Source organism: Mesocricetus auratus, unplaced genomic scaffold (genome assembly GCF_017639785.1).
Source record: "Mesocricetus auratus isolate SY011 unplaced genomic scaffold, BCM_Maur_2.0 Super-Scaffold_100011, whole genome shotgun sequence".
NCBI lineage: Eukaryota > Metazoa > Chordata > Mammalia > Rodentia > Cricetidae > Mesocricetus > Mesocricetus auratus.
Genome location: NW_024429195.1, coordinates 29,533,002 through 29,560,911, shown reverse-complemented (window position 1 = coordinate 29,560,911; position 27,910 = coordinate 29,533,002). Strand labels below are relative to the sequence as shown.

General features: G+C 39.0%; 2 protein-coding genes across 4 annotated transcripts in view; one reads left to right on the top strand and one right to left on the bottom strand.

Annotated features, from left to right (window-relative positions):
- The first annotated feature begins 1,595 nt into the window (after positions 1 to 1,595).
- Ttc14 (tetratricopeptide repeat domain 14) lies at positions 1,596 to 15,473 on the top strand. Of its 3 annotated transcripts, none has more exons than XM_005069714.4 (12): positions 1,598 to 1,858; positions 2,283 to 2,407; positions 2,509 to 2,708; positions 3,876 to 3,960; positions 4,086 to 4,215; positions 4,430 to 4,585; positions 4,943 to 5,014; positions 5,580 to 5,699; positions 5,800 to 5,922; positions 7,782 to 7,899; positions 8,800 to 8,909; positions 9,664 to 15,473. In XM_005069714.4, exons 1-12 carry the CDS (start codon positions 1,701 to 1,703, stop codon positions 10,580 to 10,582), a joined length of 2,316 nt encoding a protein of 771 aa, XP_005069771.1. In that variant the 5' UTR covers positions 1,598 to 1,700; the 3' UTR covers positions 10,583 to 15,473. The 3 variants fall into 3 exon arrangements, 2 of the variants coding, with proteins under 2 accessions (XP_005069771.1, XP_040610441.1); XM_040754507.1 differs by lacking the exon at positions 1,598 to 1,858 and adding an exon at positions 1,894 to 2,076; XR_005880402.1 differs by lacking the exon at positions 9,664 to 15,473 and having other exon boundaries at positions 1,596 to 1,858; positions 7,782 to 8,372; positions 8,800 to 8,926.
- The window catches only part of Ccdc39 (coiled-coil domain containing 39), a 31,350-nt gene continuing 15,882 nt past the window's right edge, over positions 12,443 to 27,910 (bottom strand). Inside the window, exons 10-20 of the mRNA XM_005069713.4 lie at positions 26,663 to 26,857; positions 25,509 to 25,673; positions 23,716 to 23,853; positions 22,136 to 22,344; positions 19,323 to 19,446; positions 16,701 to 16,860; positions 16,228 to 16,334; positions 15,269 to 15,409; positions 14,968 to 15,144; positions 14,807 to 14,880; positions 12,443 to 13,769 (exon numbers count right to left, since the gene is read on the bottom strand). Of these exons, the coding sequence (XP_005069770.1) occupies positions 13,613 to 13,769; positions 14,807 to 14,880; positions 14,968 to 15,144; positions 15,269 to 15,409; positions 16,228 to 16,334; positions 16,701 to 16,860; positions 19,323 to 19,446; positions 22,136 to 22,344; positions 23,716 to 23,853; positions 25,509 to 25,673; positions 26,663 to 26,857 (1,647 nt within the window). The 3' untranslated portion in view covers positions 12,443 to 13,612. The remainder of the gene's footprint in view (positions 13,770 to 14,806; positions 14,881 to 14,967; positions 15,145 to 15,268; positions 15,410 to 16,227; positions 16,335 to 16,700; positions 16,861 to 19,322; positions 19,447 to 22,135; positions 22,345 to 23,715; positions 23,854 to 25,508; positions 25,674 to 26,662; positions 26,858 to 27,910) is intronic.

Here is a 27,910-nt window from a genome sequence, read left to right as displayed (position 1 = left end):
CATGAACTTAATCTTTTTCTCTTTTCCCTTCGTTCCCTCTTCCCCTTTCTTTCTCCACACAGAGGGAAAGGGCCCCTTCTCACTCATCTGTAGCCTTCTGAAATGATGTTTATACAGTGAGGATGTCTGTTAATGGAAATACCCCTGCCTATTTAATTTCACACTGGTCTCCGCGGTGCGTCTTGACGTTTCACATTTGAACTTCTGTAATTATAGCCTCCTGTTTACATTGCACTTGCTTATCTCCTGCTTTTCTGACTTCCCGTTTGCCTGGAGAAGAGGGACCCCAGCGGGACCCCAGCAGACACCTCAGCACCCCACATTCGCTTACCACCGTGTTACAGTTTTATGTCTGTATTCTTATGTCTATTCCACCATTACACTGAGCCGCGCTGAGCCAGAAGTATTGTCATCTTTAGAGTCTAGGGTGTTTGTGGGTTTGTTGTTGTTGTTGTTGTTGGTTTTACGAGACAGGGTTTCTCTGTATTGTTTTGGAGCTGTAGGTCCAGCCCGGCCTCGAACTCAGAGATATCCGCCTGCCTCTGCCTCCCGAGTGCTGGGATTAAAGGCATGCGCCACCACCGCCCGCCGAGTCTAGGGTGTTTGTTAAAGGATATACATCATATGTGTTTGCTGAGAAATGAAATTTGAAATCACAATAAAAGTAGTCCTAGAAACCAGACATTGGAAATCTCTTTGGGATAATACTCAGCATTTTCAACTTCCTTCACTTTGGTTCCCTGCATTGCTCCCCTACCACAGTTTATTAAATTGTTCATATTTCTTAGAGTTTCTTGAGGGTTTTGGTTTGTTGTTGTTGTTGTTGTGTTTGTTTTTGTTTTGTTTTAATTCAACCCAGCGATAGAGTCCTTGGCTGCCATGCTGAAAACCCTGACACTAATTCTCTCACTCCCTCTTAGCCCCTTAGTCCGGTCAAATATCCAGCGTTCCGTCCCTTTCTAAATCAGGTACTTGACACAGAAGAATGAATTCAAAACGCCTGTAACTGTAAAAGGCCTGGCCCTCTATGGTGGGTGTGGGCTTTTGGTGAGGAACGAATTAGTCTCTGGTGCCTGGCGTTACACTGATTGCGAGGCCAGCATAAGCAGAGGCAGCAAGCCCCGCCGGAGTTAAAGTTCTTCTGTCTTTCTGCGTACAACGGGCGCAGAGCGTGCGCGTGGCACTTTAAAGCGACCCTGGCTTGTGTCTGACAGCGGGGACGCGGGGGCACAACTCCGGCTGCCAAGCCCCCTGGCTTTCTCAGCCCTTCGGTCCACCAGGCACCGTTCCTGGGGCGGCGATGGCACCGAGGGGAGCATCGATTACCCGGACAGTCCCCCGAGGGACCACGCTGCGCCCCGCCCGCCAGCAGACAGAGCTAAGGGTCCGCAGGCGGAGGCGCAGGGTTGGATGCACACCGCAGCCCCGAGCTCGAGCCGTGCGGACCTAGGAAGCGCGTCACGACGTACGAGCTTAATAAACGCCAGCGCTCCCACAAGTCACACCTCAAGCCCCACCCCGCCTTCAGCGCCAGACACGCTTCGCGCTTCCTGCGGCTTTCCGTAGTCCCGCTGGGTCTCTCGCGAGACCGAGGCAGCCCGCCGCCGAGAGCGCTTCCGGGAGGTTACCGTGGCTGGCGGGTCCGAGTGCCTCGGCCTGCGGAATCGCGGGCTCGGGAGCCGGGTCCTGGCGGGCTCGCCATGGACCGCGATTTGCTGCGGCAGTCGCTGGGCTGTCACGGTCCGGCGCTGCTGTCGCTGCTGCGGAGCGAGCAGCAAGACAACCCGCACTTCCGGAGCCTGCTGGGCACGGCGGCTGAGCCAGCCCGCGGCGCGGCGCCTCCGCAGGGAGCTGCCAGGTACGGGGACGTCACCTGGGCCGGGCCGTGGCGCTGGGCCGGCTGGAGAGCACCGGCTCCTGGCAGAGAGACCGGGGTGCTCCTTCTGAACTGCTGGCGTAGCTTTCAAAGCTTCCCCGCCCCCATTTCCAAGTGGCGAAACTTCTTCCAGAGCTCAGTGGATAAAGTCACTTGCCATCAAGCTTCCTGACCTGAGTTCGAGTCCCAGGACTCACGTGGTAGGAGCGGGTTCCCCAGAGTTGTCCTACACTAAATGAATACCCATTGAAAAGCGAACATAATAAAAATAAATAAAACTCTCTCCAGAGACACAGCCCGGATGGAACCTGGGGAGGGTTGGGTGATGAAAAAGCACCGTCACGAGGTCGGATGTCCGAGAACTTTGCTCCTAGAATGCTGGTAATCGCTCGCCTTTCCTTTCCAGGAAAGAGAAGAGAGTTGACAACGTTGAAATACAAAAATTCATCTCCAAGAAAGCAGATTTGCTTTTTGCACTGTCTTGGAAATCAGATGCACCTACACCCTCTGAAGTGCACGACGACAATGACAGTAAGTCTGGGAAGCTTTCAAGACTGGTGGCTTGGCGTTTAGCAGTACATCAAAGGGGAGGGAGGTCGAGATTGTTGTGATGATTTTAATTCCTTTTTCAGATCATTATGCGGTCATGCCACCTTTAGAACAGTTCATGGAGATCCCAAGCATGGACCGAAGAGAGCTGTTTTTCCGAGATATTGAACGTGGTGACATAGTGATTGGAAGAATCAGCTCTATCCGGGAGTTCGGTTTTTTCATGGTGCTGATCTGTTTAGGAAGTGGCATCATGAGAGACATATCTCATTTAGAAATCACAGTAAGTTACTCAGTAGTCATCCCCTGCAACAGTTATGTGCTTATTCAGTTCCGCTTACATTGACCTGTCGGGGTACCTTTGCGGATTAGCTATAAACTGAAGGAAACATAGTGGCTCTTCTTACAAAAGCATTGGAGAGTTGGGCATTGGTAGTGCAGGCTTTTAACCCTGGTACTCAGAGGCAGAAGTGGGCAGGTCTCTGTGAGTTCAAGGCCAGCCTGTCTAAAAAAAAAAAACAAGTACTAGAGTGTTAAATTTCCTCCATTTTTGTTTTTTTAGGGTTTGGGGGACTGTGGTTGCAGGTCAGTTCCTTTTTAAAGCCATAGATCTATTAGTTGGTAAGATGATATCCATTGGTATTCTGAACATATGTCTTCTGGTTAAACAGATGCTTAATAATTGGGCATTAGATGTTTGCATATGAGTAAAACCTTCCTATCACATATTCACCATAAACATACAACATTCTTCCACTTAATGAACTAGTTGACCTCGATTTGGAATATTTCCCTTTAAAACAACTGATACTGTTTTGTCTCACCATCTGAAAAGGAAGAACTACAAATCTTAAGAATTCACATTTCATTTAGCAAATACGAATGTCTGTTTTGTTATAAATTGTAACTACAAGGAACTGACGTGTCTGTTAACAGATGCAGAAAGCCATCAAAAAGTGAAGCTGTGCCCATATGGGATTGAAAGACCCTGTCCTTAGTGAAATAAGCCAAACACAGAAAGACAAATTCCACATTTTCATGCTATGTATAAAAGCCAAAAAGTTGATACCAAACGAGAGTAGAATAGTGGTGAGCAGAGTCAGAAGGGCTGAGAGGGTAGGAAGAAGCTAGATTACTAATGGCCAAAGTACAGAGCAAGTAGAGGGAACGTGTTCTGTACACACTAGTGTGACTGGAGTCCATAGCTAGAAAGTTTGAAGACTCTGAACAAAATTGTTATTTCTGTTGCTAGGATAATTTACATTGTATATGTATATTGAATGGTCACCCTATAAATATTGTATCATTATGCATTCATTAAAAAGAAAATGGTGTTAGACTTTAGTGTTATTACACATTCATAATGAATAGCTAAGATTAAAAAAAAAAAGAGCTACTGTTCTTGTCAAAGAGTGAAATATTTGGTGGTTTCAAATACTTCTCATTGCAGGCTCTCTGTCCCTTAAGAGATGTGCCTTCTCACAGTAACCATGGAGATCCTTTATCATATTACCAAACTGGTGACATAATTCGAGGTGATCAGTTTCAACATACTAATTAAAAATTTTCACATTAATGTTGAAAGCATAATGACGGTAATGTTTGAAAAGCTTATTTTTGTTCTTACTTTTTTATTGTTTGATCCTCTTTGTTTTTGAAGCTGGAATCAAGGATATTGACAGGTATCATGAGAAGCTTGCCGTATCTCTGTACAGCTCATCTCTTCCACCCCAGATGTCTGGCATTAAACTAGGTGTGATTACTTCTGAAGAGCTACCTTTGTACTACAGGTATTTATCTTTTATATACTCCTAACAAAGTAGAGCTATAATGTTTTTATTGTAAAGTGGGTTTTCATTTTCATAACCTTTAGATTACTTTAGGCTTGGTGTACAAAAATGATATTAGTATTTAAAGCTCACATAGTAACGTCTTCCTTTAGTAGAAGCAGATGTGCTAATTATTGTACTCATGTGTTTGTGTTTCTGATTTTCCCCTGCTAAGGAGGAGTGTTGAACTAAATAGTAATTCTTTGGAGTCCTATGAAAATATCATGCAGAGTTCTCTGGGATTTGTTAATCCAGGAGTAGTTGAATTCCTTCTGGAGAAACTAGGAATAGATGAATCTCATCCACCATCTTTAATGAGAGGCCTACAAAGGTAAAAGTAGATCTGGATTCTCTTGAAGTGGGCAGGGGAATGGATTAGCTCAAAAACTGAGTAGCTGAAGAACAGGAATATGGCAAAGGTTGAATGAAGTGCGCAATCGTATTTGCTCCTGGTCTGAACTAAGCATTGATAGGGATGTGCCATCTGACCAAGTAGAAAAGGGTATAGAAACTTTGTGCATATGCTTAGGAAAAATACTATTTGACAGTAATATCCATACCTGACAATTACAACGATTTTACTGTACAAATGGAATACAAATTTCCTGCATGACATTTCACTGTTGAGTACCTACCAGAGATAGAATGAACTATACTTACATTTTTTGACTCTCATTTTCTTTCACAGCAAAAATTTCTCCGAAGATGATTTTGCTTTGGCTTTAAGAAAGAAGCAGTCAGCATCTTGGGCTTTAAAATGGTATGAGGTTGTTTTGTCTAACAGGGGCGGTTATCCAGCATGAAAGTTTTAGTTAGGCATGCATTCTTCCATCATCACTAAGACTAGAATGTGTTTACAAATGAATGAAAACTTCTTTGACTTTATCTGTATTATATTAGACGTAACATTGGAATCTTAACAGACTTAAGTTTTATTTAGAATTGTTTTCAGAAAGAATTAGTGTCCTTTTTTTTTTTTTTTTTTTTTTGGTTTTTCGAGACAGGGTTTCTCTGTGGCTTTGGAGGCTGTCCTGGAACTAGCTCTTGTAGACCAGGCTGGTCTCGAACTCACAGAGATCCGCCTGCCTCTGCCTCCCAAGTGCTGGGATTAAAGGCGTGTGCCACCAACGCCCAGCTGAATTAGTGTCTTGATATCTGAATTTTCATAAATGTTTGCTATGACAATCCAAGTATATTAAGAGTAATTTGAAAACTAAGTATTTATCCAGCTTTAAAGGTATTTTCTTTTAATAGTCATGCGTACTAACATTTTATTTGTAGATGCTCTGGGAAGTATCCCTGACATCTTATAAATGTGTTTTCAGTGTGAAGATTGGGGTCGATTACTTCAAGGTGGGGCGACATGTGGATGCTATGAATGAGTACAATAAAGCTCTGGAGATAGACAAGCAGAATGTGGAAGCTCTGGTGGCTCGTGGAGCATTGTAAGTGAATTGGGGATTTTAAGGAATATTTTTAAGAATGAAAAATGTCTTTAAGTAGGTCACAAGATTAAATTGCTCTAATTTTGTTTAATGTCTCTAGATATGCAACAAAAGGAAGTCTGAACAAAGCAATAGAAGATTTTGAGCTGGCATTAGAAAACTGCCCAACTCACAGGAATGCAAGAAAATATCTCTGCCAGACCCTCGTAGAAAGGGGAGGGCAGTACGTATGGGGTTTCATTTAATAGTAAAAGTCTGATTGCAACCAACTCCCATAATGCCCTGAGATGTATACCACAAAGCAGCTTCTTACTATATAATTCAAAGTACTCTTTGCTTCAGTTTTGTGTGGCAGGTGGCCTCTTGGTCCCTTTTTTCCGCCTTATTACTGAGGGTGTGTATGTGTGTGTGTGTGTATACGTACGTACTTTAGTACCTCGGGTTAATTGCTCTGAATGTATATTTTTGCTACACAGAAGTGTAAATTGAAAAGTATTAGATAATTGTTCTATTCCAGAGTGTATACCAGAAGGTTTTGCTCTAATTAAGGATTTAATTTTTTAATCATTTTATTAATTACGTGATTTCTAGTAAATTGTGATTAGATTCTGCTGTTATAATCAGATTATAGCACTGCTCTGTCTGGTAAACCCTGCAAATTCAGATTAAATGGTGGAGTTAGAAGTATTTGGCAGTGTTGCCACTCAACTTGCTGGCCTGAACCAGGGAGAGTAGAGCCTAAAAAACGAGGCATGCTAAAGTCTCATGCAATAGCCAGCTTTATTTGGAGCATCAGACAGGGGTAAGCAGGGTTGTGTGAGTAGGGTGTGTACAGTCACAAGGGCAACCCATGTGTAAAAACATTTTTCACTAAAAAAATTAAGAAGCAATGTGAAATCTGAAGTAAACCCACTACTATGTACTACTTCTGGGAAGGGCATGAAAGCATATGCCAGTAACAAATCCTTGTTACAGAGGAACAGAGGTAATAAGACTCTTGTCTTGTTTACTTGGAGTTGTCTCACAAACACTCAGAAGTCTCACACAGCTTCATTTATGGACTGTGTTCCAGCAAGCAGTAGTCAGCTTTAATAACTAAAAAGTATAAGGCATAGAATGCTATAATATCAGTGCTTTCTGCACTACTGGGCATGGAACCCAGGGTATCTCAAATGTGCCAGGCAAGTGCTATAACAATGAACTACATCTCTCGTCCTCTCTGCCATTAGTGAAGAAAGGTTCATCTCTTCTATATCATAAATCTTCTGCCTGGCCGTTCTTGCTTGGATGAGCATTCCATCCAAGTATCTGTAGAATAAGAATGCCCACAAATTCTAAATTAATGAGATTTCAGTTAGTGACTGGAGAACCTTTTTTGTTGTTACGAAGTAACTTTTTTACTAGTACCACTGAAAAGAGGTTGTCTTATTCCTGGTATTGGTATCTTTGAGCTGAGTGAATGGCTACATTAACCAATTATCCAAGCCACAAGTATTAGTCATGATTTTACTTGTCCTTCAGCTACTAACATCTAGTCTACTGACATAAAAATAATCCCATTTGTTTTGCAGTAAAGATTTTTTTCCTTCTGTTCCCTAGAAATATTTTGTAAATTCCTATCACTACAATATATCCAAACTTCCTTTTTCTGCTTAGCCCTGGCTGACCTGGAACTTACTTAATTGACCAGATTAGCCTCAAACTCATAGTAACTTTCCCCTCAAACTCATAGTAACTTGCCTCACAAGTGCTGGGATAACACCCACCCAAACATTCTAATTGTGATTTTTCACAGCGTAGACTTGTAGATTATATGATAACAATGATTGTAGGTTATAGTGATGTCTACAACCCTGTGTGTATGCTATTTCCAAAGAATTCTAATGGATTGCCAATGAAAATTTCTCCATAGAAGGAAAACTTCATAACTACTTTTAAAAAGCCATCTTATGTAAGTTGTTTTTACTAAGCAAGCACATGAATGAATAATTAGAAAATAATTGGCTAAAGATACTTTCCTCTGATGGCTTATATGTATACTTGGATAAATTTGCTTTTACAAATGTTGAATCTTCTTAATAGGTTAGAAGAAGAAGAAAAGTTTTTAAATGCTGAAAGTTACTATAAGAAAGCTCTGACTTTGGATGAGACATTTAAAGATGCAGAGGATGCTTTGCAGAAACTTCATAAACATATGCAGGTGATTCTTTATTTCCTCTTTGAAATTTAATGGCATTTAAAATTAATGCCAAAATGTCATTTTCTTTTCAGAAAAACTAGGTTACCTAGATGAACTATTAGGAAAATGAATAGCTTTTCCTAATTAGGTTTGACATTGCATTGCTTGTACTCAAAAGTAAAAATACCCTGTAAGAATGCCTAAATTCAGTGTGTGATTTTGATTGTTCCCCTTTGTAGAGAGCTTACCTGGTGATTATAAGATTATGAGTATTGCTAGTATAATTGAGCTAATTGTGCAAACCTTTGTAGACTTTTTTTTTTACTTGTCCTTTCCTGTAATACTGATGATGATGTTTTCTCATGCATTTTCTTCTGAATTGGACCATTGCTGCTGTGTCTGTGACATCTGGTGCTGCTCATCCCCATCCACAAACTGGAAAATGATTTCTTATGTAATCATGCATCCAACTGGGCTGTGCTATTTTTAAAATGGTTTGTATTTGAACATGGTGATTTTTTCCCTTCATTCACCTCTGTGGAATGTCCTTATTTGAATTTTATTTGTAAAATTTGTGTCCTGTTTAAAATTTCAATTTTTAAAAATAATTTTTCATCTTTTTTATCTTACCTGCATTCTGGGTCATTGGTACTACTGCAATGGCTTCCCTGTTTTTCTTGGGATACCAACTGCAATATGGTCCTCAATACTGTTCTGGCCATTCAAATGATTAATGCCAAACGTGTGTCATTAATTTTTTTATTTGGAAAAAAATAACTTGTTTAATACTGGCTATATGGTGATTTGATTATACTAAATTGGGCTTCTGGTTGGGGGGGTGGTCTTTTAAATACTGTTTGTGCATATTCTGCTATTTTTATTTTTAACGTGTGGTTTTTTCCGATATCTGGGTTCTAAAAGAAATCTTTGGAATTAAGAGAAAAACAAGCTGAAAAGGAAGAAAAGCAGAAAACAAAGAAAATAGAAACAAGTGCAGAAAAGTTGCGTAAGCTCTTAAAAGAGGAGAAAAGGTAAACTATAATATTCAGTATTTTTTAAACTTAAAAGCAACTACTGAGTTGAAACCAAAGTGCCATATGGAGGTAAAGTAAGTAATTTTAAAAAAAGTTTCCCAAGTGATAATTCTTAGCAAGCATATGTTCCATGTGTTTGTCTGTAAAAGAAATTAAGCAGAGTCTAAACTTAGAATTCTTTTTAAAAATTAGGATTAAAATATAGAATAAGTAATTTAACTGTTTCTGGGGGATAGGCTTTTAGAAGAGGAGCTGTGATTTCTTAGATACTGGTGGTTTGTTATGATGTAAGTTTGGAAGAATAGTGGCATCTAGTATGTAGAGAACATAGGCCTACTTAAACATCCTACAGTGTACAGGACAGTCGGCTCCTACCTTCAGTAAAGATCCATTTGGTCCTAAAACGTCAGTGGTGCTGTGGGGGATATGTGAAGAAACTGGAGGTCCTGGATAGAGAAATCAGTTGCCTCTTGCATGTCCAGCAAGATAAGTAATCTTAAAAGTCACTGGTCTTTCAGAAGTAGTGGGTTTGCCTGCAGTGACACCTGTCTCCATAGGCGCTCTCAAAAGTCATGCTCCATGGTAAAAGGTAATTGAGTATTGTTATTATGCAGTATTGAGATTGTTATTATGTCTCAGTGACAGCTTGTAGAACATCTTCAAGTGATACAAAATAAGATCAAATCTTGAGGGATATTTGACTAGCATTTTTGTAATTCCCATGGCTGATGAGCTAACTATTGTTTTTAAGGCTGAAGAAGAAAAGAAGAAAATCGTCATCATCCTCTTCAAGTGTTTCTTCTGCTGATGAATCCGTTTCATCTTCCTCATCCTCTTCCTCTTCTAGTCATAAACGTCATAAGAAAAGTAAGAGGAATCGTTCAGAGTCTTCTCGCAGTTCAAAGAGGCACTGGTCTAAGACATCTTCAAGTCACATAGATCAGAATAGGAAAGATGATTGCTACCCAGTTCCAACTAATACTTCAGCATCTTTCCTTAATCAAAAACAAGAAGTGGAGAAACTGTTGGAAAAGCAGGATAGGTTACAGTGTCCAAGCACACAGGTGAAAGAGAAAGAGAGATGCCTTCTCACATCTTCAGCTGAAGTGCCAGATGACTTGGGAGGTAGGTCTGAAGACACAAGAGATTTTTACAATAGCTCTAAAACCCAGACAGGTAGTAGCAAAACCGAAAAGCCATATAAATCAGAAAGATATTTCTCCAGTAGGAGAAATTCCTTGGATTCCTTCTGTAGAAATTCAGAAGACAAGATGAAAGCATCTAGTTCTAGGAGATTTGAAAAGGACACGGAGGGAAGAAAAGATCACTCTAGAAGGTGGGAGCCAGGTTCTGTGAAGTATTCTACTTCACCAGCAAGTTCGGACTACTCTTGGAAGTCACTTGAAAAACACAAAAAATACACTTCCTCTGGATCACGTGACAGTAGGCCTGAGCAAAGGTACCCGTTAAATACAAGTCAGGGAGAGCACGCATATGAAAAGGAGGACAGCTCTGGGGAGGGTAACAAGACCGAGGCTCCAGAAGAGACACCGAATAGCAAAGAGCAACCAGAAAACAGAGTTAAGAAAAATATACCTCAAAATTTACTCAATATATTTAATCAGATAGCTGAATTTGAGAAAGAAAAGGGAAATAAGCCAAAAAAATGATCTGCTTAGGAAATCCTCACTGAATTTCAGAAGTTTGGGGATGCTTTAGTCTCAACAAGCGGTTCTGGGTCTAACGTAGTTTATAGCAGATTACAAGACATTTCTCAGATTTGTTTCAGCTATCAGCCCTTTTGTCATAGTCAGTGCTTTGAGTATGTGGGTATTTGCAGATGTAGCTCTTACCTGACAATTGAAACTCTTCACCTAAAGGTATTTTCAGAGGGCTTTGTTTCTTCATTGTACAATGGCTTGTGAGAATCCTGGGCCTATCATATTTCACTGTTGGAGAGCAATATGTTTGCGTTGAACAGTTGGATTGTTTTATCAGAAAAATACTTTATTCTCTTGTTAAAAAGCCCTTAGCTTGGGTGGGGGGATATTATATAATTGAATGTTTCTTAGGTACTATTTTAAGTCATTTGTTTTAGGCATTAAAACTTTTGCAACATTTCATTTTTAAGTGATAAATTATGATTTGATTTACCTCTAACGCCTGATATAAATGGTTTGCAAACATTGTTTTCTTCCCAGCTTAACAAATACCTTAAGAATAAGACCATGAAAGTTGGTTAATCAGAGCCTGTTTTACTTATGCCTCCATTATTATATTTACTTAGTGGTTATGTTCATAAGAAAAATTTTAACTTTAAATACTGACAAAACCGGTAGGGAATTACAGACAAGACTATATGAGAACAGAAAATAACTTAGTGAAAATAGCAACAGAGAGGCACCCTGTAAATCTGATTTTTCTTCTGTCTTAATATTGCACGTGCTTGGGAAGTCAGTAGGCATGTTTCTGAACAGCGGAGGACTGGCTTACAATTTACTCTTCTGCTGCTCTGTTACCTTCTCTTTTTTATTGAGATGCCTTTCTCTGAATCGTGGTGAATGACAGAATCAATTCCAGGCCTCTGAGATGGCTTAGTGGGTAAAAGACTACCCAAGCTGATGACGTGAGTACAGTCCCCAAACGCCAAGGCCTAGGGAGAGAACTGACTCCAAAGGCCTGTCCTCTGACAGCCACACACAAACATAGTAGCTACCTATACACACAAACAACTAACAAAGGAATCATCTTGGACTTTCAGAGAACCTCTCTGAAAATTAAATAGTAGACTCTTGGAGATATTAGTAGGTATCGTAGCTTTTGCACTTATGCTCTTCAATTAGGATTCTAGAAAGTGCAAATGGCACTGAGCATTTAATCTCCTGGTCATTAGACGGGATCTACTGCAGACATGCATGAGAGAGATGAGGGAGTAGTAGAAAAAGACTCATTGCATGTTTATACAGATAAAATACTAAAACTTTAGTAATGATATGTACTATCTGCACCAAATTATAGTGGTGGGAAACTACTGTACAAACAGTACAATAGGAAAAAGAAGCCTTGATTAAGAACAACTAATAATAGCCAGGCATTGGTGGAGCATACCTTTAATCTCAGTACTCCAGGAGGCAGAGGCAAGCAGATCTCTGTGAGTTCGAGACCAGCCTGGTCTACAGAGTGAGTTCCAGGACAACCTCCAAAACAATACAGAAAAACCCTGTCTGGAAAAACCAAGAAAAAAAAGAACAACTAATAATAACAGCAGAAATTAGATCATCACTTCAATATTAGTTTCTGTACCAAGGAAGTCATTATTATTACTATTATTATTGTGAACATGTGTGCCACATATGTAGAGATTGGAGGACAACTTGAGGGAGTCAATTCTCTTCTATCTTATGGGTTCCAGGAGTGAAACTTGCTTTTATGTTACTTCAATAAACCTGTGATACATTTAATCATCCCTGTATTACAATAAGAAAAAGTGTAGGAAAGCAAACCTCTTAGTAAGAAACAAAACTCTTGCCTTCGTAGAATAAAAAGTTTAATGTTTTAAGTTCCAGGTAACTTACAAACTTACATGACCAAGAGTCACAACATTGTTAAACATAATGATGATAGGATTAATCAGTTTTGTATCTTAAACATCATGCATTTTGGCAGAATTTCAACTAAAAAGTATGCACAATTTTCTTTGCCATTTTAGTTATTAGACTTAACTATGCCTTCCCATTTCTGAATTAAAAATGATTATCATTAGAAACAGATTTACTACCACTACTGCCTTTTCAGAAGTAACTGAGGAGTGGTTCTAAGACAATCACTGTTGAAATGAATATTTTTCCCAAGGTTTAAAGTCAATGCTCCTTTATCTACCTGAATGCTAATGTGTTTAAAATCTAGCTTTATAGTAGCATTTCACACTCTAGTCCAAAAAGTTCAAAGTGCTGCAAATGTAGTATTAGCTGAAAAAACTGATTTTAAATATGCAATATCAACCTCCATTTTAAATTTAGTATGTTCATTTATTTTCAAGGTCAGGGTAGAGACATTCTTAGCAATGCAAGTTGTACTTTATGAAAATATATAGATATAAGTGTGTATATACACATACATTGTTTTTCTAACTGAGGGAGTGGTAATGATGGTATTTTTTCGTTACAAATTATAACCAAAAAAAAAAAAAAAGACCTTTAACAGGTGTGTGTTACCCCCGTGGGAAAAAAATTGGGGGAATATGGTTGTTGTTTTGTTTTTGTTTTTAATTTTAAAAAGTGGTGATTTAGAGTAAATGAAAATATTGAGGTGTGCAATGAATCTTTTAGAAAGTATTCCTGAAAAAAATCTTATTTCATAAGTGTTATTTCATAAAGCATCTAAACTACAGACATCAGTGTTCCCTTAAAAAAAAAAAAGCTGATTTCCCTCTGCTTTATTACATGTGGTCTGGCTAAAGTTCTGCAGTTTCCTTCTCTGTGAATAAAACAGGAGGAAAACAAAACAAGAAAAATCTTCGTTCTTTTCTCAAACAGTTTTTGTAGCCACTGTGCAGAACTTTTGTCTGGTCTGCAGTACTTCAATGCTATTTTAGTAGGCATATATCATTAATAAATGGGACCCCAGAAAAAGGAAGACTTAACCTTAAGTTAATGAGATTTTCACCTGTGTTCAAAATTTATACAAGAGATTAAAAGTTTTTATTTGCTGGGCTTTTTTCCTTTAGGAGTACTTGAATTACTGTCATTACTGTCTGACTTAGAACTTTTGCTTCCTGCCGGAGACCCTGGGAAGCTGATCTGTAATACTTTCACTGAAATTGGAGGAGAAACAGGAGAACTTGGGCCCTCGAGTGACCTAGAACAAAAAAAAAGATTTACTATAAATTTAATACAAAATGTACTTAAAATAGACCTTATTGGCAAAAAAAAAAGTCGTAATTCCATAAGTAAAGAACTAGAAAATCCCTTAGTGTTTATTAAATTTAAACATATGACCCAATTCTTTCAAAAGAAGAAATGAACACAGTTTAATAGTTGAATACTTGTTTCTGTGAGCACATTATTTTCAACTGTAACCAGTTAGTTTGTAAAATGAGAAGAGAGGAGCAGGTACTTCGAACAGTCATCACAATGTTAGTCTTAAGTCATGTAGCTGAAGAGAAATATGGAGTGTGTTGGTAGGAAAAATGTTAGTCTTAAGTCATGTAGCTGAAGAGAAATATGGAGTGTGTTGGTAGGAAAAGTGGTGAGATCGTTTGGAAGACAGCCATTCAGTCCTAAGATAAAATGTTTTTTAAAAAGTACAGAAAATTTTAATATGTAATAGTAAAGATATTGAGTGGCTTAAAATATTTATGTAGAAGCATAAATATTTTTTTAAACTTAAAACACTGTCTTTGAGGATCCATTTTTCATTTTTAATGAAAGTTTTACAGACTAATAAAAACTAGAAAATAGCTGTCAACAGTAGGAGATTAGAAATCGTAAAATTAGCTTCATCATTAATAAACCTGTCAACAAAGATCTAGTACCCATGACTTATCCCTACTGACAGATTTCTGGATTGCATTAAGCTCAGTAAGACACCATAAATAAAAACTGGTTACATAGAATTTCACAGGAGCAGCTGTAATTACAAAACTTTGTACCTTTTACAGTTTAAAAAGAGTTAAAGTTTCCTAGAGTTGGAGTTCGCTCAAAATGTTAGCTATATCACCTCAATTTTCACCCAACCTTGTTCCCCTAAAATAGCTTGCTAGTTACAAGGAATGTGCCTGCAAAGTTGACAGGAGTGTTACCATAAAGTGAGGTTGCTAATGTGAGGAGAATGGGTAGCATGCTGGGCAGTAACAGCTGTGAGACTTGACGCCACCTTAGTAGCCTTGCCCTTACCTGATTGACAACAGTGAAGACTGTGAGGAGGTTCTGGAGCTCCGGCCTTTAACTGTAGGCAGTTCTAACCCATTCTGGAAGAATATTGTAATTATTAGTTCTGCCACATTTTAGAAGAAAACTAATTAGATACACAGACAAACTATATTATACTCTATTACCTGCTCAAAATACGTTTGAAGAATGACGTGGACTTCAGCGTTTTCCATGGCACTAACTAACATTTGGTCAATTTCCCTATGAAACTCTTTAATCTCACGGAGTTCAATGTCTTGTTCTTCTAGTGTTTCTTCATTTGTTTCATTCAAAATGCGGATTTCTCTTCTGAGTCTTCCACACTGTCAATAATAACAGTCAACTATTACATACACCTCCTTTCCACCAAGTTCAGGGAAGAGGGGTTGAGTGCATTTGGTACATGAAAAAGTGAATGCTAGGGCCAGCGCTAAGAAATGTCAGCACCTGCTTAGTCACGCGCTCTAATTTCGGCTGCTGCTCCTCAGTCTCTTTGCGGAGTTGAAGTGAGTAAGTTTGTTTCTCTGATAATTTCTCTTTGACATTATTTGCTAAGTGTTCTATAACTTCAAAAGTATTTTCCATGCTCTGTAGAAAATAAAATATCAACATATTTATGGTCAGAATAAAAACATGACTTTTTTGCCAATTACCAGCTGTTTCTTCAATTTAATTACTTTTGTTTGTTTATATATGTACTATGTTTACTGTATTAATGGATAAGTATAGTGATGCTGTGAGTTAGTTTTGAATATAATTCCACTGGGAACTTTATTTGGCATTTGAAAAAAAAAACAGTTGCTTAAAATTACCCAGCTTTCAAAGATTGACAACACGTGTCACCTGTTCCCTTAGTGTTAAGGTCTACTTAACAAAGCACATTCTTCTGTCTCTCAGGTTTGCTCTAGTACCTACTTCCACTAGACTTTTTGTCTAAACTTTATGTCTAAAATCTTAAGGTGCAGCCGGGCGTTGGTACCGGCACATGCCTTTAATCCCAGCACTCGGGAGGTAAAAACAGGCAGATATCTCTGAGTTCGAGGCTAGCCTGGTCTACAGAGCGAGTTCCAGGAAGCCCCCAAAACAATACAGAGAAACCCTGTCTCAAAAAACTAAAATAAATAAATAAATAAGGTGCTCTTTAAGGATTTCAGTGAGGGTTACTAAGTAATGGTTAGTGGATAAGTCATAATTGTCTAGCTATGGTTGATAACTAATAAAGTTATTGGCACCCAGCAATAGGATTTTAACTGTTTTACTCAATGTTTCCTTCACTTGTTTCTCTCTAAATGAGGTTTATGTTTTTTGTGGTCTGTTTCCCTAAAGATGCTCTTCATACATTAAGTAGTGATAACGGTAGTTGACCTTTACTTAGGGCTAATTACTACGAAACCTATAGAATTCACCTGGATGTCTTCTTGAAGTTCTCTGATTTGCCTTTGTTTGTATCTGTATTTCTCATCTGCAGACCTCTTTTGTTCTTCTAGTTGAATTTTTATTCCATACTCATCACCTACAAGAGAATTTTAATTTCCAATATAATACGTAGAAAACCACTTTAAAGTAACAAAATAAACCATTAACTGTTTTTTGTTATAAAAGGTTATGTGTCTTAGATACATGTGAAAAACACAGTATAGACATGTAGTAGACAGTTTTTATTTACTGGGCATATAGCAGCAATATATTTTTCAAATTCAAAACTAATTCCTAAAGAAGAGATATGCCATATACCAATAAACCGATCAGGGAGGTGCATAATTGACTTTTTTTAGGTTCAATCATGACACATTATTATTCTCCATTAATCATAATGGTTCTCCTGTATATTCATTTAACTGTAGTCTTCATCACATTTGTTGTGATGACTGCTACCTACTTGATGGAGTCACTTTTTTGAAAGATTGCTTATAATTGTTGTTGCAGCTGTTCAGTACTTGCAAGGTATTTTGCAGAGCATAGATTTCTTTTTCAGCTTTGTTGATCTTAGCATCCAAGCTGTCACCTTCCCTTTGAAGTTCTTCCTTTTCTTGAGCAGCCTATAAAATACAGAACAGTGCTGAAGTTATTTAGCTTCGGTGTTGCATTGAAGCAGAGAACAGTTAATTCACAGCAATTGCTACTTATCATAGGGCCTGCATATGCTTACCTTGCATTTACTTCTTGCACTCAGCTTCAAACACAAGACCAAATTCTTAGTCATCAAGATACAGCATATATAGGGATACAAACCCATGGTGGAAATGTAGCCACTGCTTACATAAAACACCAGGAAGAAGGGTGGGAGGTAGGGAATAGCTAAGCAGCTACCAGATCTCTAGGAACATAAGTGGGGTGACTCAACAAAGGTTGAAGCTAAAGTAAATCAGAAGAATATTTTGCTCAGAGAGATTTGGGGACTAGATTCTTACTTGATTCAGATAACAGTGACCAGAGTATATCCAGGAAAACAATGTGGGTATATTTTCTAGTATATTTTATTACAGTATAAAAGATAACTTTGGAGCTTGAGAGATGGCTCAGCCGTTAAGAGCACTTGCTGCTTTTCCAGAGACCCAAGTCTGGTTCCCAATACTCATGTAGGACAGCCCACAACCACCTGTAACTCCAGTTCAAAGAGATCTGACATCTCTGGCCTCCAGGTACCTGCACTCACATGTAGAGAGACACACACCTTCACATAAAGAAAAACATTGTTTTTTGATTTTTGAAGATAACTACAAATGATGATAGTACTTAAAATAAATGTAGCTAGGAAACAAATGCTGTAAATTGCTTTTAAAATCCTAATTTCTTACGTGGTATACTTTTACAAAACTAACTCTCTTCTCTGATGGACTCCCTTAAAATTCTCTACAATTCTAAAGACTGGGGTTGACAGAATAGCATCATTATATATTAAAGGCTGCTTGCTATAAAGCCCCCCTTTTTTAGTCAAAATTTTAGTCAGTCGTTAAACATGTTTTAAATCAAGTCGATGAGAAAGCTGTTGTCACCCAACATTTTTTCATTATTATGTGTATATGTCTGCATATAACGCATGTTCCTGAGGTTAGGAGTGTCCCACAAATTGGAGTTACAAGCAGTTGTAAGCTGCCAGATGTAGGAATTAAACTCTAGTCCTTAACAAGAATAATACATGATCTTAACCACTGAGCCATTTCTCCAGCTCCCAATCGTTACATTTTGATTCCATTTTTATTATGTTTAAAAACATGAGGTACACTTATTTTTGTAACAAATATTGCTTGTCACCTGTCATTGTGGCAAAATACTTGGCATAAAAAAACGTAAACCTGTATTTTTGCTCAGTATCAAAGACTTCTATCCCTTTATTTTGTCCTGTTTCTGGGCTGTGGTAAAACAGGACTTGGGGTGGGGGGTGTTTAAGCCCTAGCTGCTCACTTCCTGCTAGCCAGAAAGCAAAGGAGCAAAAGAAACCTTCCAAGGCATGCCTCCAGTAGCCTGCTTCCTCCGCCTGGGCCCTGCTACCTCCCAGTAATTCCACTAACGAGGTTAGTATCCTCAGGAGCCACTTAGTTCCCAAAAATCTACCAACTAGCAACCGAACCTTTCTCACAGCTACATAAGAAACCTACAAAGTTGATACATGAGATGTGATTACCCCTAATTTAACCCGTGTACATGTATGGAAACATCAAGCTAGCCTAGGAATGCATGTAATTTGTATGTGTCGAGTATGGCCAAAACAAAACGGTAAAAGATTCATTGCTGTTTCAATTGAATAAAATAGTGTGGCAAGAGAACGCTGGGATGAGAGACATTGTATGTGACAGTTGAACTTTAATGACATCCCTTCTTTAAACTCAGTTCATTCTAATTCCTGACTTCATTCTAGGTGTGCCTTTATATCCTAAAATGCTTGTTCCCTCTATTGGTTGATTGGTGGGAGGGGGGAGAGAGAGAAAAACAATTTTTTACTTGGGGTTAGAAAGTTGGTATTTTGAAGCATAGCTTCTTAGTATCACAGTTTTTAAAAAATACCTTCATTGGATAATATCACTCAAATTTGATCAGAATGAGTCTGCTGGCTTGTAAATACTGAGGATCTTGGGAATAAAATATGAAGGATGCTAGCTAGCTCTTTGCTATGTTTTCCAGTTTTGCTTTTAAGCAGAAATAGACATGAAAGTTGAAAACCTGGTATACCCCACACATAGGCCAAAGGCTACTGCAGGACCAATACCAGGAGCTACTGTGGCCATGAAAGAGATGTACTGTTGTCCCAACACCTAGTAACTTAGTGTGACCTCATTGAGAGGTCAGGCCTTTGCAGATGTCAAGATGAGGTCCCTATGATGGGCCTCAGTCCAACAGAACCCCCAAAACAATATACTACTTTTCTCCACTTCTGGCCATGAGTAATTTCTGATAAAAGCTATACTAACTTTATTTACAGAGAAATCATTGCATATGTGAGATGTGAAGTGTGAATGTGTGTGTTTCACTCAGTCATAAATGCACATCAGGTAAATGTTACCTTTATTACATAATAGGCCTGTGTTTTCTCCTCTTCTCCTTCAGGGGGCAGCATAACAACAGTAAGAATCTCGTATCTGTTCTTAAGCTTGTCAATTTTACTTAGTCGCTCATGAAACTCAGCACTAAAATGAAAAGAAAATTTTAAATTAGTGTTTTTACTGAAAAGCTTTGAACTTGTATTACTACTATACTGCACTCAAGCAGGTTAAAGTGCTTCTGTTTTAATAATTCAGTGTGAAGGTCTCCAATGTTACTTGTAACAAAGACGAAGGCTGTTTTCATTCGTGACTCAGGAGAAGGTATGCACTTCAGTGTAAATGGCTTCCACGTCTCATGAAGGCAAAAAGGGGCTCAGGCAGATACTACACAAACAGGTTTGTGTTACAGTTCAGGAACCTTAGATATTTTCAAGTGGGAAATAAGCAAACACCTAATTTTGCTCTAGAGGGAAACTGACCTCTTCATTTGCTATTCAGACAGGGTTAGTACCTCTCTTACAGGGCATAAAAATGAAATTAAATAGTTCATGGCATCAACATTGGTGTCAGATTTTTAAATGTTACTGTTTCCTTTTGCTTCAGTAAACCTTTATGAGCTGTTTGCTGGAGTTATAATATAGTAATGGTAATGTCTGCATGGTAGGATGGAGACTGACTCACTCCTTGCTATAACCTAACATTCATTCTTGTGTGATCATAACGTACTTTCTCATCAGCCAAACTGAGCAGAAAAGTTCATCTTCCCAACTTTCCTTTCTTTTCTTTTTTGTTTGTTTGTTTGTTTGGTTTGTTGTTGTTGTTGTTTTTGGAGATAGGGTTTCTCTGTGGCTTTGGGAGCTGTCCTGGAACTAGCTCTTGTAGACCAGGCTGGTCTTGAACTCACAGAGATCCGCCTGACTCTGGCTCCCAAGTGCTGGGATTAAAGGTGTACCCCACCACCACCCAGCCCAACTTTGTAAAGAAGAAAAAAGCCAGGGATGGTGGCAAACAGTCCTGGTTCTTGGACAGCTGATACAGGACTGAGGCCAAGCTATGTATGAATACCAGTCTCAATAAGATAAATTTTTTAAAGGAAGGAAAGAAGCAGGAAAGACAGAAAACAAAGGATTTGGAGGGAATCTTTTTATGAATTCATGAAAGAATGGATGGCAAGAAGAATAAACATACTCCTGAAGCGTTGCTACAGCAGCAAGAGCTGTTTTCTGCAAAGAAGGAAACATAATTTATAAAAACTGAATCAAATAGAAATTCAAAGTACATTTTTGAAATGATAAGTAAATCGATGTTTGAATATTCCCCATTAAAAAATTCAGGCCCTCAACACCTTCACCAATGAGATGTTGAAAATCTTATAAAGAGAAAAACTCTGCATTTGCATACTTAGCCAGAATAGAGAAAGGTAAGGAACACAAAAATCATTTTAGGAAAGCATACACACTGTAAAAACAGGAGCAAAGAGAGCCAAGGATCATTTGCATACAAATTTAAAATTCATAAAATACTATCAAAATCCAGAGTGTACAAAGGACTAGTTGACTTATCCAGAGTATAAGGTTGGCTTAACTTTGATAAACTTATCATTGTAATTATATTAACAAAGGAAATATGTGATGTCAATAAATGCAGAAAGGTACATAAAGATGTTAACATATAGTTAAATAAAATTGAGGCAAAATTTGATCAAAAAGTAAGCATAGCTTATTTGAACATGGTAAAGGGTATCTCCAGACAGGACTGAGGCCAATAGGTTAGCTGGTCTAGCACATGAAGCCCTCGTTTCAATTCCCAGCACTGCAAAAAATTGATAATTAGACTACAGAAGCCCTTAAATTATAAAATAAGGAAACCCTTTGAAGTCAGGCAAAAGACAAAAGTATCTGTAATTACCATTTTTCACTATTGAAGTACCAAATTCAGTAAAGAAAAAAGCTTCAATGCTAGAAAGCAAAACTACTACTCAAAAAATTATATGAATTGAATACCCAGAAAATTAATGTGTACTGTTAAAATTACAACTTTAGTGAGAATACTGAATACTTAATACATGGAAATTACATAATATTTTCATATGCCAATAACTGATCAAAAATGTCATGCTTTAAAAGGAAGTAACATTAGCAAAAAATAACCCATGGCCAACAATAATCTCATAAATGATAGTAAAATGACCTACATAAAAATTGCTTCAGTAAGCTTAACTGTTAGAGCTAGATAAGGGAAACTTTCCTGGACCATTTTTAGAAATTACACAAAACTCAATTCCAAGGGTCAGGATAGTTAAATTGGCAAAGGGCATGCCTTTTGAGCATAAGGACCCAAGCTTGACTCTAGAACCCATGTAAAAGTGTCGAGTGCCGAGACAGGAACCAGAGCCCCCAGCACTGAAGATGACAACCAGCTCACTGGCCAATCCAGACCAGCGTAATTGGTGAGCTCTGGGCCAGTGAAAGACCCTGTCTCATAGGATATCCCCGAAGATGACACCTGAGAGGATGTCCTCTGGCCTCCACATGCAGGGATATACACATGCACTTGCAAATACATACACATGAATATGCATGTATTAAGAAATAAATCCAAGTGGACTACTCGTCTTGGTAGGCATATGTATCAAGGGTACAGCATTAACTTAAAGGAAACAACCGGGACCTCTGGCTCAGTGTAATCTTGGTCTTACATTGAAGTCAAAAGCCTTTCAGACGAGTTAGAGAAAGATGGGCATGCGGGTGGTGTCCGGGAACAGGTGGCTCTCCCGACACCACTCTGACATTGTTTTACAAAGTCGTTAGCGGAGAAAAAACCTGATAATTACCTCACAGTTTGCCGCTGCTGGTCAACATATCTGATCTGGGAGGCAAGCATGGCTTTGTGCACCTTAATTTCTTCAGCTCGTTCTTCCATTGCTGTATGCAGCTGCTGTTTCCTTTTCTCCAGGGAAAGGACTTCCTCGGCTTTGCTGTAAAGCATTTCTCGAGTGCGTTTAACCTCAAGCTTTAAAAGATTGTCCTCGATCATCAAATCCTACCAAAATAACAAAATTTTCATTTATTGAAATAATTATTTCTATGCCAAAACCAAGGTATATTTCTTTTTATTGTAATAAAAGTCAAACTTGAAAACACATTTCCCAATTAGACCACTGACTAAGACATTAGTGAGGAAAGAGGCAGAATGGAGAGCTGTTCCTTAATTCAAACTTAAGTTCAGGCTTTGCTAGAGTAAACAGTTATTCCTATCATCAAAACATAATATTCAAGAAAAACAGGTCCTGCAAACAAACAGTTTTATACTCCAAAATAGCTAGCACAAAATAATGCAGAAATACATCTGTAACATAAAATCATTCTGTCATGTGTAGAGTATTGCACAAGTCAACAAATTGATGGACTTTCCAATGAAACAATACAGCGCAAACAGCCCAGTGTAAAGCAGGCTGCTTCTCAAACACAGCTTTCAGGTTGCAAGAGATGAGATCCCCACGTTTCACAATCCCAGAAAGATACTCCTGATGAATGAGGAAAGCCATTGCAAGAGATGGAACCGTGCAGCCCAGTAGAAAGAGCAAACACTTAACTGACTTAGCACAAGCTTCTAAACATAACATTAGAGTAAGAACCCTTGAAACTTAATGTTAAATGATTCATGTCAAAAACACTCAAAATTTAAAGACAAGCAGAAAAAATATTGGCAATACTAAAGAGTTACTTTTACATAACAAAATAATTTATAAAATATAAATCCCTTAATGGAAGAAAATTATGGAGCATGATGTAATGTTTAGATATGTTTTAAACTTTAAATAAATGTCATTAAAATGTTACCAAGTAAAACAAGAAAACACTGAGATTCCATATCTGTACATCAAGTTGGAAACATGATTCAGCCACGGCGATGGTAAAATAAATAGAATGTTACACATGGCCGGTGGAAGATTATTAATAGAACCATCTAGAGAACAATTTTGCTTTAAAATAGTTTCAAGTCTCAGACATACTCATTTTTAGGTTAATTACACAGCTGGAATTACTCCAATCCACTAACAGTGACAACACACTTGACCACAGCATTTATGCATGTTATCAGAACATCAGAAACAAACAGCCCCAGATCATAAGATACTTAGATTATGCTAAACTCACGAACTGTCCCCATAGGAAGTGCTGGAGAATTACTTTACTCAAAGAGTTGATGTAGGAAACATGTATATCAAACATTTGTAAATACGACATAATAAAGGCAATTTTCTTTCTAAAAATAGGAAATATATACACATTAGCACTTAATCCTGGATACCGTGGTTATCATGGCTGATTTTCTCCTTAATTACTTCCTTGTTTTACTCTTCCTGTGGAAGCATGTGACTTATCAACTATGCGTGCAGACTCAGCACACCTGTTTTGTGGCTCTAGCTTTGGTCAGTTCCTTCTCCGATCTGTCAACAAAAAGGTGCAGTTCATTTATTTTATTCAGGAGAGACTGTTTCTCGTCATTATTTTTGCCGTTTGACTTCTTAAGGAAGTAGAGGTCATTCTGTAAAAAGAAGGGAAGGTATATATGTTTTAAACAATGGAATGAACTGCAGACAGTAACAGATCTGACTTGCACAAAGTCACCTTTCAACACAACAGCTAGGAATTTCAACCTCTCCTGGTGTCATTTGAAGATTTGAAGTATCTGCATGTATTCACACAGAAACATTGTAATTTTTGTCATTTGGCATGTTTGAGGGTTAGTCTGAGAACACTGAGAACTATCATGTGGGGCTCCAAAGCTGCACAGAGAAACCCAGTCTCAAAAAAAAAAAAAAAAAAAAAAAAAAAAAGGAAGTATCATGGATCATATACAGTTCCAAATTCAGCCCAGTTTTCAGTGAGGTCATTATTCAGGAGAGGAAAGAATCCTGCTAATATCTCACAACAGGGCACCAAGTGCCAGGTGGTAAAAACACTGCAGATCTGGAGCGCACAGGACCCTTGGGTACCAGTATGACTCTGGCTGGGCCCAGGTGGCCCATACACCATGGCAACACACACACACACATACACACACAAACACACACACACACACACACACACACCATAAATAATAAAATAGATAAAAACGTTAACATTGTTTCAACTTGAGGTTGGTTTCCCCTTCTGGAAGGTAAGACTGGAGCAGAGTGGGACTTCACTCATGCACAGAGACTGTCAGCTTGACCACTGCAGAGCTGGTTTAGCCAGCTGTAACTTGGGGTTTCCTTACGTTTCTGTGAGTTTGTGTGTGACAGAATGGGCATGTGCACCAGCCACCTTCCAGTGGCAAGAGCAGTTAGGATGGATAGGAGCATGAAGACCACTGGGGGCTCCCCACAGCTAAAAAAGACCTCCCCCCTTATCCCCTTATCTCCACACTCCTGTCCTCACGTTCTACTGTAAACGGTCGAAACAGCACCATGTGTAGAGAGTACTCAGCATAAATTGTTTCTAGGTTTCCCTTGTCAGCTGGTGAGAAAACTATGCTCAAGAAAGTTAAAATAGCAGCAGCCATGTAACCTGATCCCAAAGTCGATGCTATTTTCCAGCAAGCCAAGGTACCACTTGAAAACATGAACTCCAATCAAAAGCTTCTTATTTAAATGTCTTGCATTCAAGTAACTTGAAGCAATTCTACTTGTGGCCACTAGAGGCCACTCATCACCAGCCTTTCCAACTTTGCCAGTGCTCACCAGCTGAGGTTCCATCTCCCCTTCCCCACCATTTAAACTTCAACAGAGATAACCAAATCGATAAGATGAAGTGTTCTCCCTTGGAACTAGTTTTTTTCAAACATAACTGTAAGGTTTCATGAGAATGAATTACAAAAAAAAAAGGGGGGAGTTTCTCAATATCCTAAACAGTATACTCTAAGAATGCTTTGAAGCCAAATGGATCCAGTTTCAAATCCTTCCTCTCCATGCACGCACTGTGTAACCCTGAACAAGTGTCTTTGCCTGTAGTAAGGGTAATCATCTTCTTTACGAGGCATTTCTAAGAGTTAAGTGAAACAATGCAGTAGAGCACAACAGCTCTATAGAGTAAACACTCAAGCGAGGGATGTGACATTGAGAGCTTAGAAAGATAAGCTTTTGTCATGTGTATGGGTAGCTAGGAAATCACTCTGACCACCCAGCAGGATATGGAAGGCACGTAAAAAAGATGAGTTACGTGAAGCTTCTTTATCTGTGCCTCCAAAAGGGAAAGTGTGGATTTTTTCTCATCCAGTGTCTTCTTAAGTTCAAGGATTTTTGCTTCAAGGGCTTGCTTCTCCTCTGAATTAATTTCTCCTTTTAGTCGTGACATTCTGCGTTCCACTTGCTGAATGTAAAAATCCTGTTAATGGTTTTTTAAAAAGAGGTTAGTGAGTGTATCCAGACAACAAGAGCTCTCTGTACATATAGACACAGCACATATGCTCTTAACTGTGGTCTGGGCACCATTGTTATTAAAGTTAACTCTGTCCTTCAGAAAATTAGGATAAAACCCTTTCTAGGCTGAGGGAAGCAACACCACCGCTCAACGGTCAGGATGCAGGACAGCAATGCAAACATCAGGAACAAACATGGTGGTCAGGGAGCTTAGGAAATCCCGGGATCTGTATGTGTGAGGATCCCTGAAGGACAGTTTTCAAAGGGTACCAAAAAAACCTGTAACAATACCACAGATAGCTCAATGTATAATGAATTATTTTTAATTTTAGCATCTATGATATTGTGATAATGCAAAACTAATGACTTTTTCAGATTAAGAAATTAAGATGTGTGGCCGGGCGTTGGTGGCGCACGCCTTTAATCCCAGCACTCGGGAGGCAGAGGCAGGCGAATCTCTGTGAGTTCAAGACCAGCCTGGACTACCAAGCGAGTTCCAGGACAGCCTCCAAAGCCACAGAGAAACCCTGTCTCGAAAAACCAAAAAAAAAAAAAAAAGAAATTAAGATGTGTGTGGGAGGTGTTGGGAATAAACACAGGCATGAAGGTGTGTGTAGGAAAACTGAGGAGATAAGGTGAGTGGGAGCCGCTCATGCCTGAGGACTTCTTTCGTTTTACTTGGGCTCCCATGACTCCAGATTCCTTTAAAGCACTCTCCTGCCCCCTCATGAGAGTGCCTGCCCCTTTACCTATTCCTTTAGATTAAAGGGAAAAAAAAACCAGCTTTCAAGGCTCTCTTAATGCTCTGCTGTCCTAGATGGGAGCCAACTGTCACCATGTGCTATCCATCTAGGATATCTTAGGACACTTCATTTTCTTGGAGCACTGGGTTATCTCCACCGCCACAGGCATTACAAGTCTTCACAGAAGATACTCACAGAGAAGAGTACCTACCTGACTGTACATTATTTCCTGCTGCCTCAAGGTTTCAAAATCCAGTTTGTGTAACCGGTGGTTAAGATGTTTCAGGGTGCACCGGGTCCCTTCGATCTCCGACACCAGGGCTTTCTCTTTCATTGTCTCATTCTGCAGCTCCTGGACTTTCTTAAACAGCACATCCTTCACTATGTTCAGCTGCACCTCCACTTCCTGGTGAAGAGTGTAAGAATTATAGCAGTCAGCTCAATGATAATAGCTTAAACTTCGTATCTACATGAACACTAAGATTTAGGAGCTTGCCGGGTGGTGGTGGCACACACCCTTAATCCTAACATTCAGGAGCAGGTGGATCTCTGGTCTACAAGAGCTAGTTCTGGGACAGCCTCCAAAGCCGCAGAGAAACCCTGTCTCAAAAACAACAAAAAAAAAAAAATTAAGGAGCTCAAAACCAGACTCCAGATCAGCATTTAGCCTTTGAAAACAGAAAGTCTTCCCAAACTTCCACCACTCCCCCAAATCTCTCTTCTCCAGAGCTGGTAGGGAAAGTTGTAATTTTCCATTCCTGACCTCAGAACTAGACACCCGTGAGTTCAGAGTTCACTGAACAGTCTTGAAGATATAAAGGGAGAAATCATACTGTCCAATTGGGAACTTCACTGTCAGCCACTGTCAGCATGAAAACTTAGCTGTCTTCTCTCCAATGGGTGGGGACTAATGGCAAATACTCCTTCTATGGTGTAAGCACACCCATAGTGGGCAATTTCAAGCTATTTGTACAGTTATACTACTGTCAGGGTCCATAGAGGTGGCTCCGTTTCATCTTGACTTAAGGTCAGAGAGTTCAAACTTATCCTTGCTCTTTCAAGGCTAAAGGTCTAAGATATGGCTACTGAAGGATGTTTGGCCTACAGTGTGAATGTCATAACTAGATAACATAAAACTTGATTTAAGGTTACTAGATGTCTTAATTCTAAAGGCCAAGTAACAAGAGGTTTGATCTAAGGCGTGGTTACTAAATGTTTTAAGAATTAAGGGCATGCCGGGCAGTGGTGGTGCACACCTTTAATCCCAGCACTCGGGAGGCAGAGGCAGGTGGATCTCTGTGAGTTCGAGGCCGGGCTGGACTGACAGCCTCCAAAACAATACAGAGAAACCCTGTCTCATAAAACCAAAAAAAAAAAAAAAAGAATTAAGGACATATTATGTCTCTTTGTTCCTTGTATCATGGTAAGGAAGTCTTTTGCCTCAACCCTTTTTGGTTGG

What these genes read in the sequence shown, in the direction of transcription:
- Ttc14 (XM_005069714.4), top strand. Translation starts at nt 1,701, where the DNA reads ATGGACCGCGATTTGCTGCGGCAGTCGCTGGGCTGTCACGGTCCGGCG. An exon ending in CCTCCGCAGGGAGCTGCCAG is followed by an intron (nt 1,859 to 2,282) that starts GTACGGGGACGT and finishes TTTCCTTTCCAG; the next exon opens with GAAAGAGAAGAGAGTTGACA. An exon ending in TTAATGAGAGGCCTACAAAG is followed by an intron (nt 4,586 to 4,942) that starts GTAAAAGTAGAT and finishes TTTCTTTCACAG; the next exon opens with CAAAAATTTCTCCGAAGATG.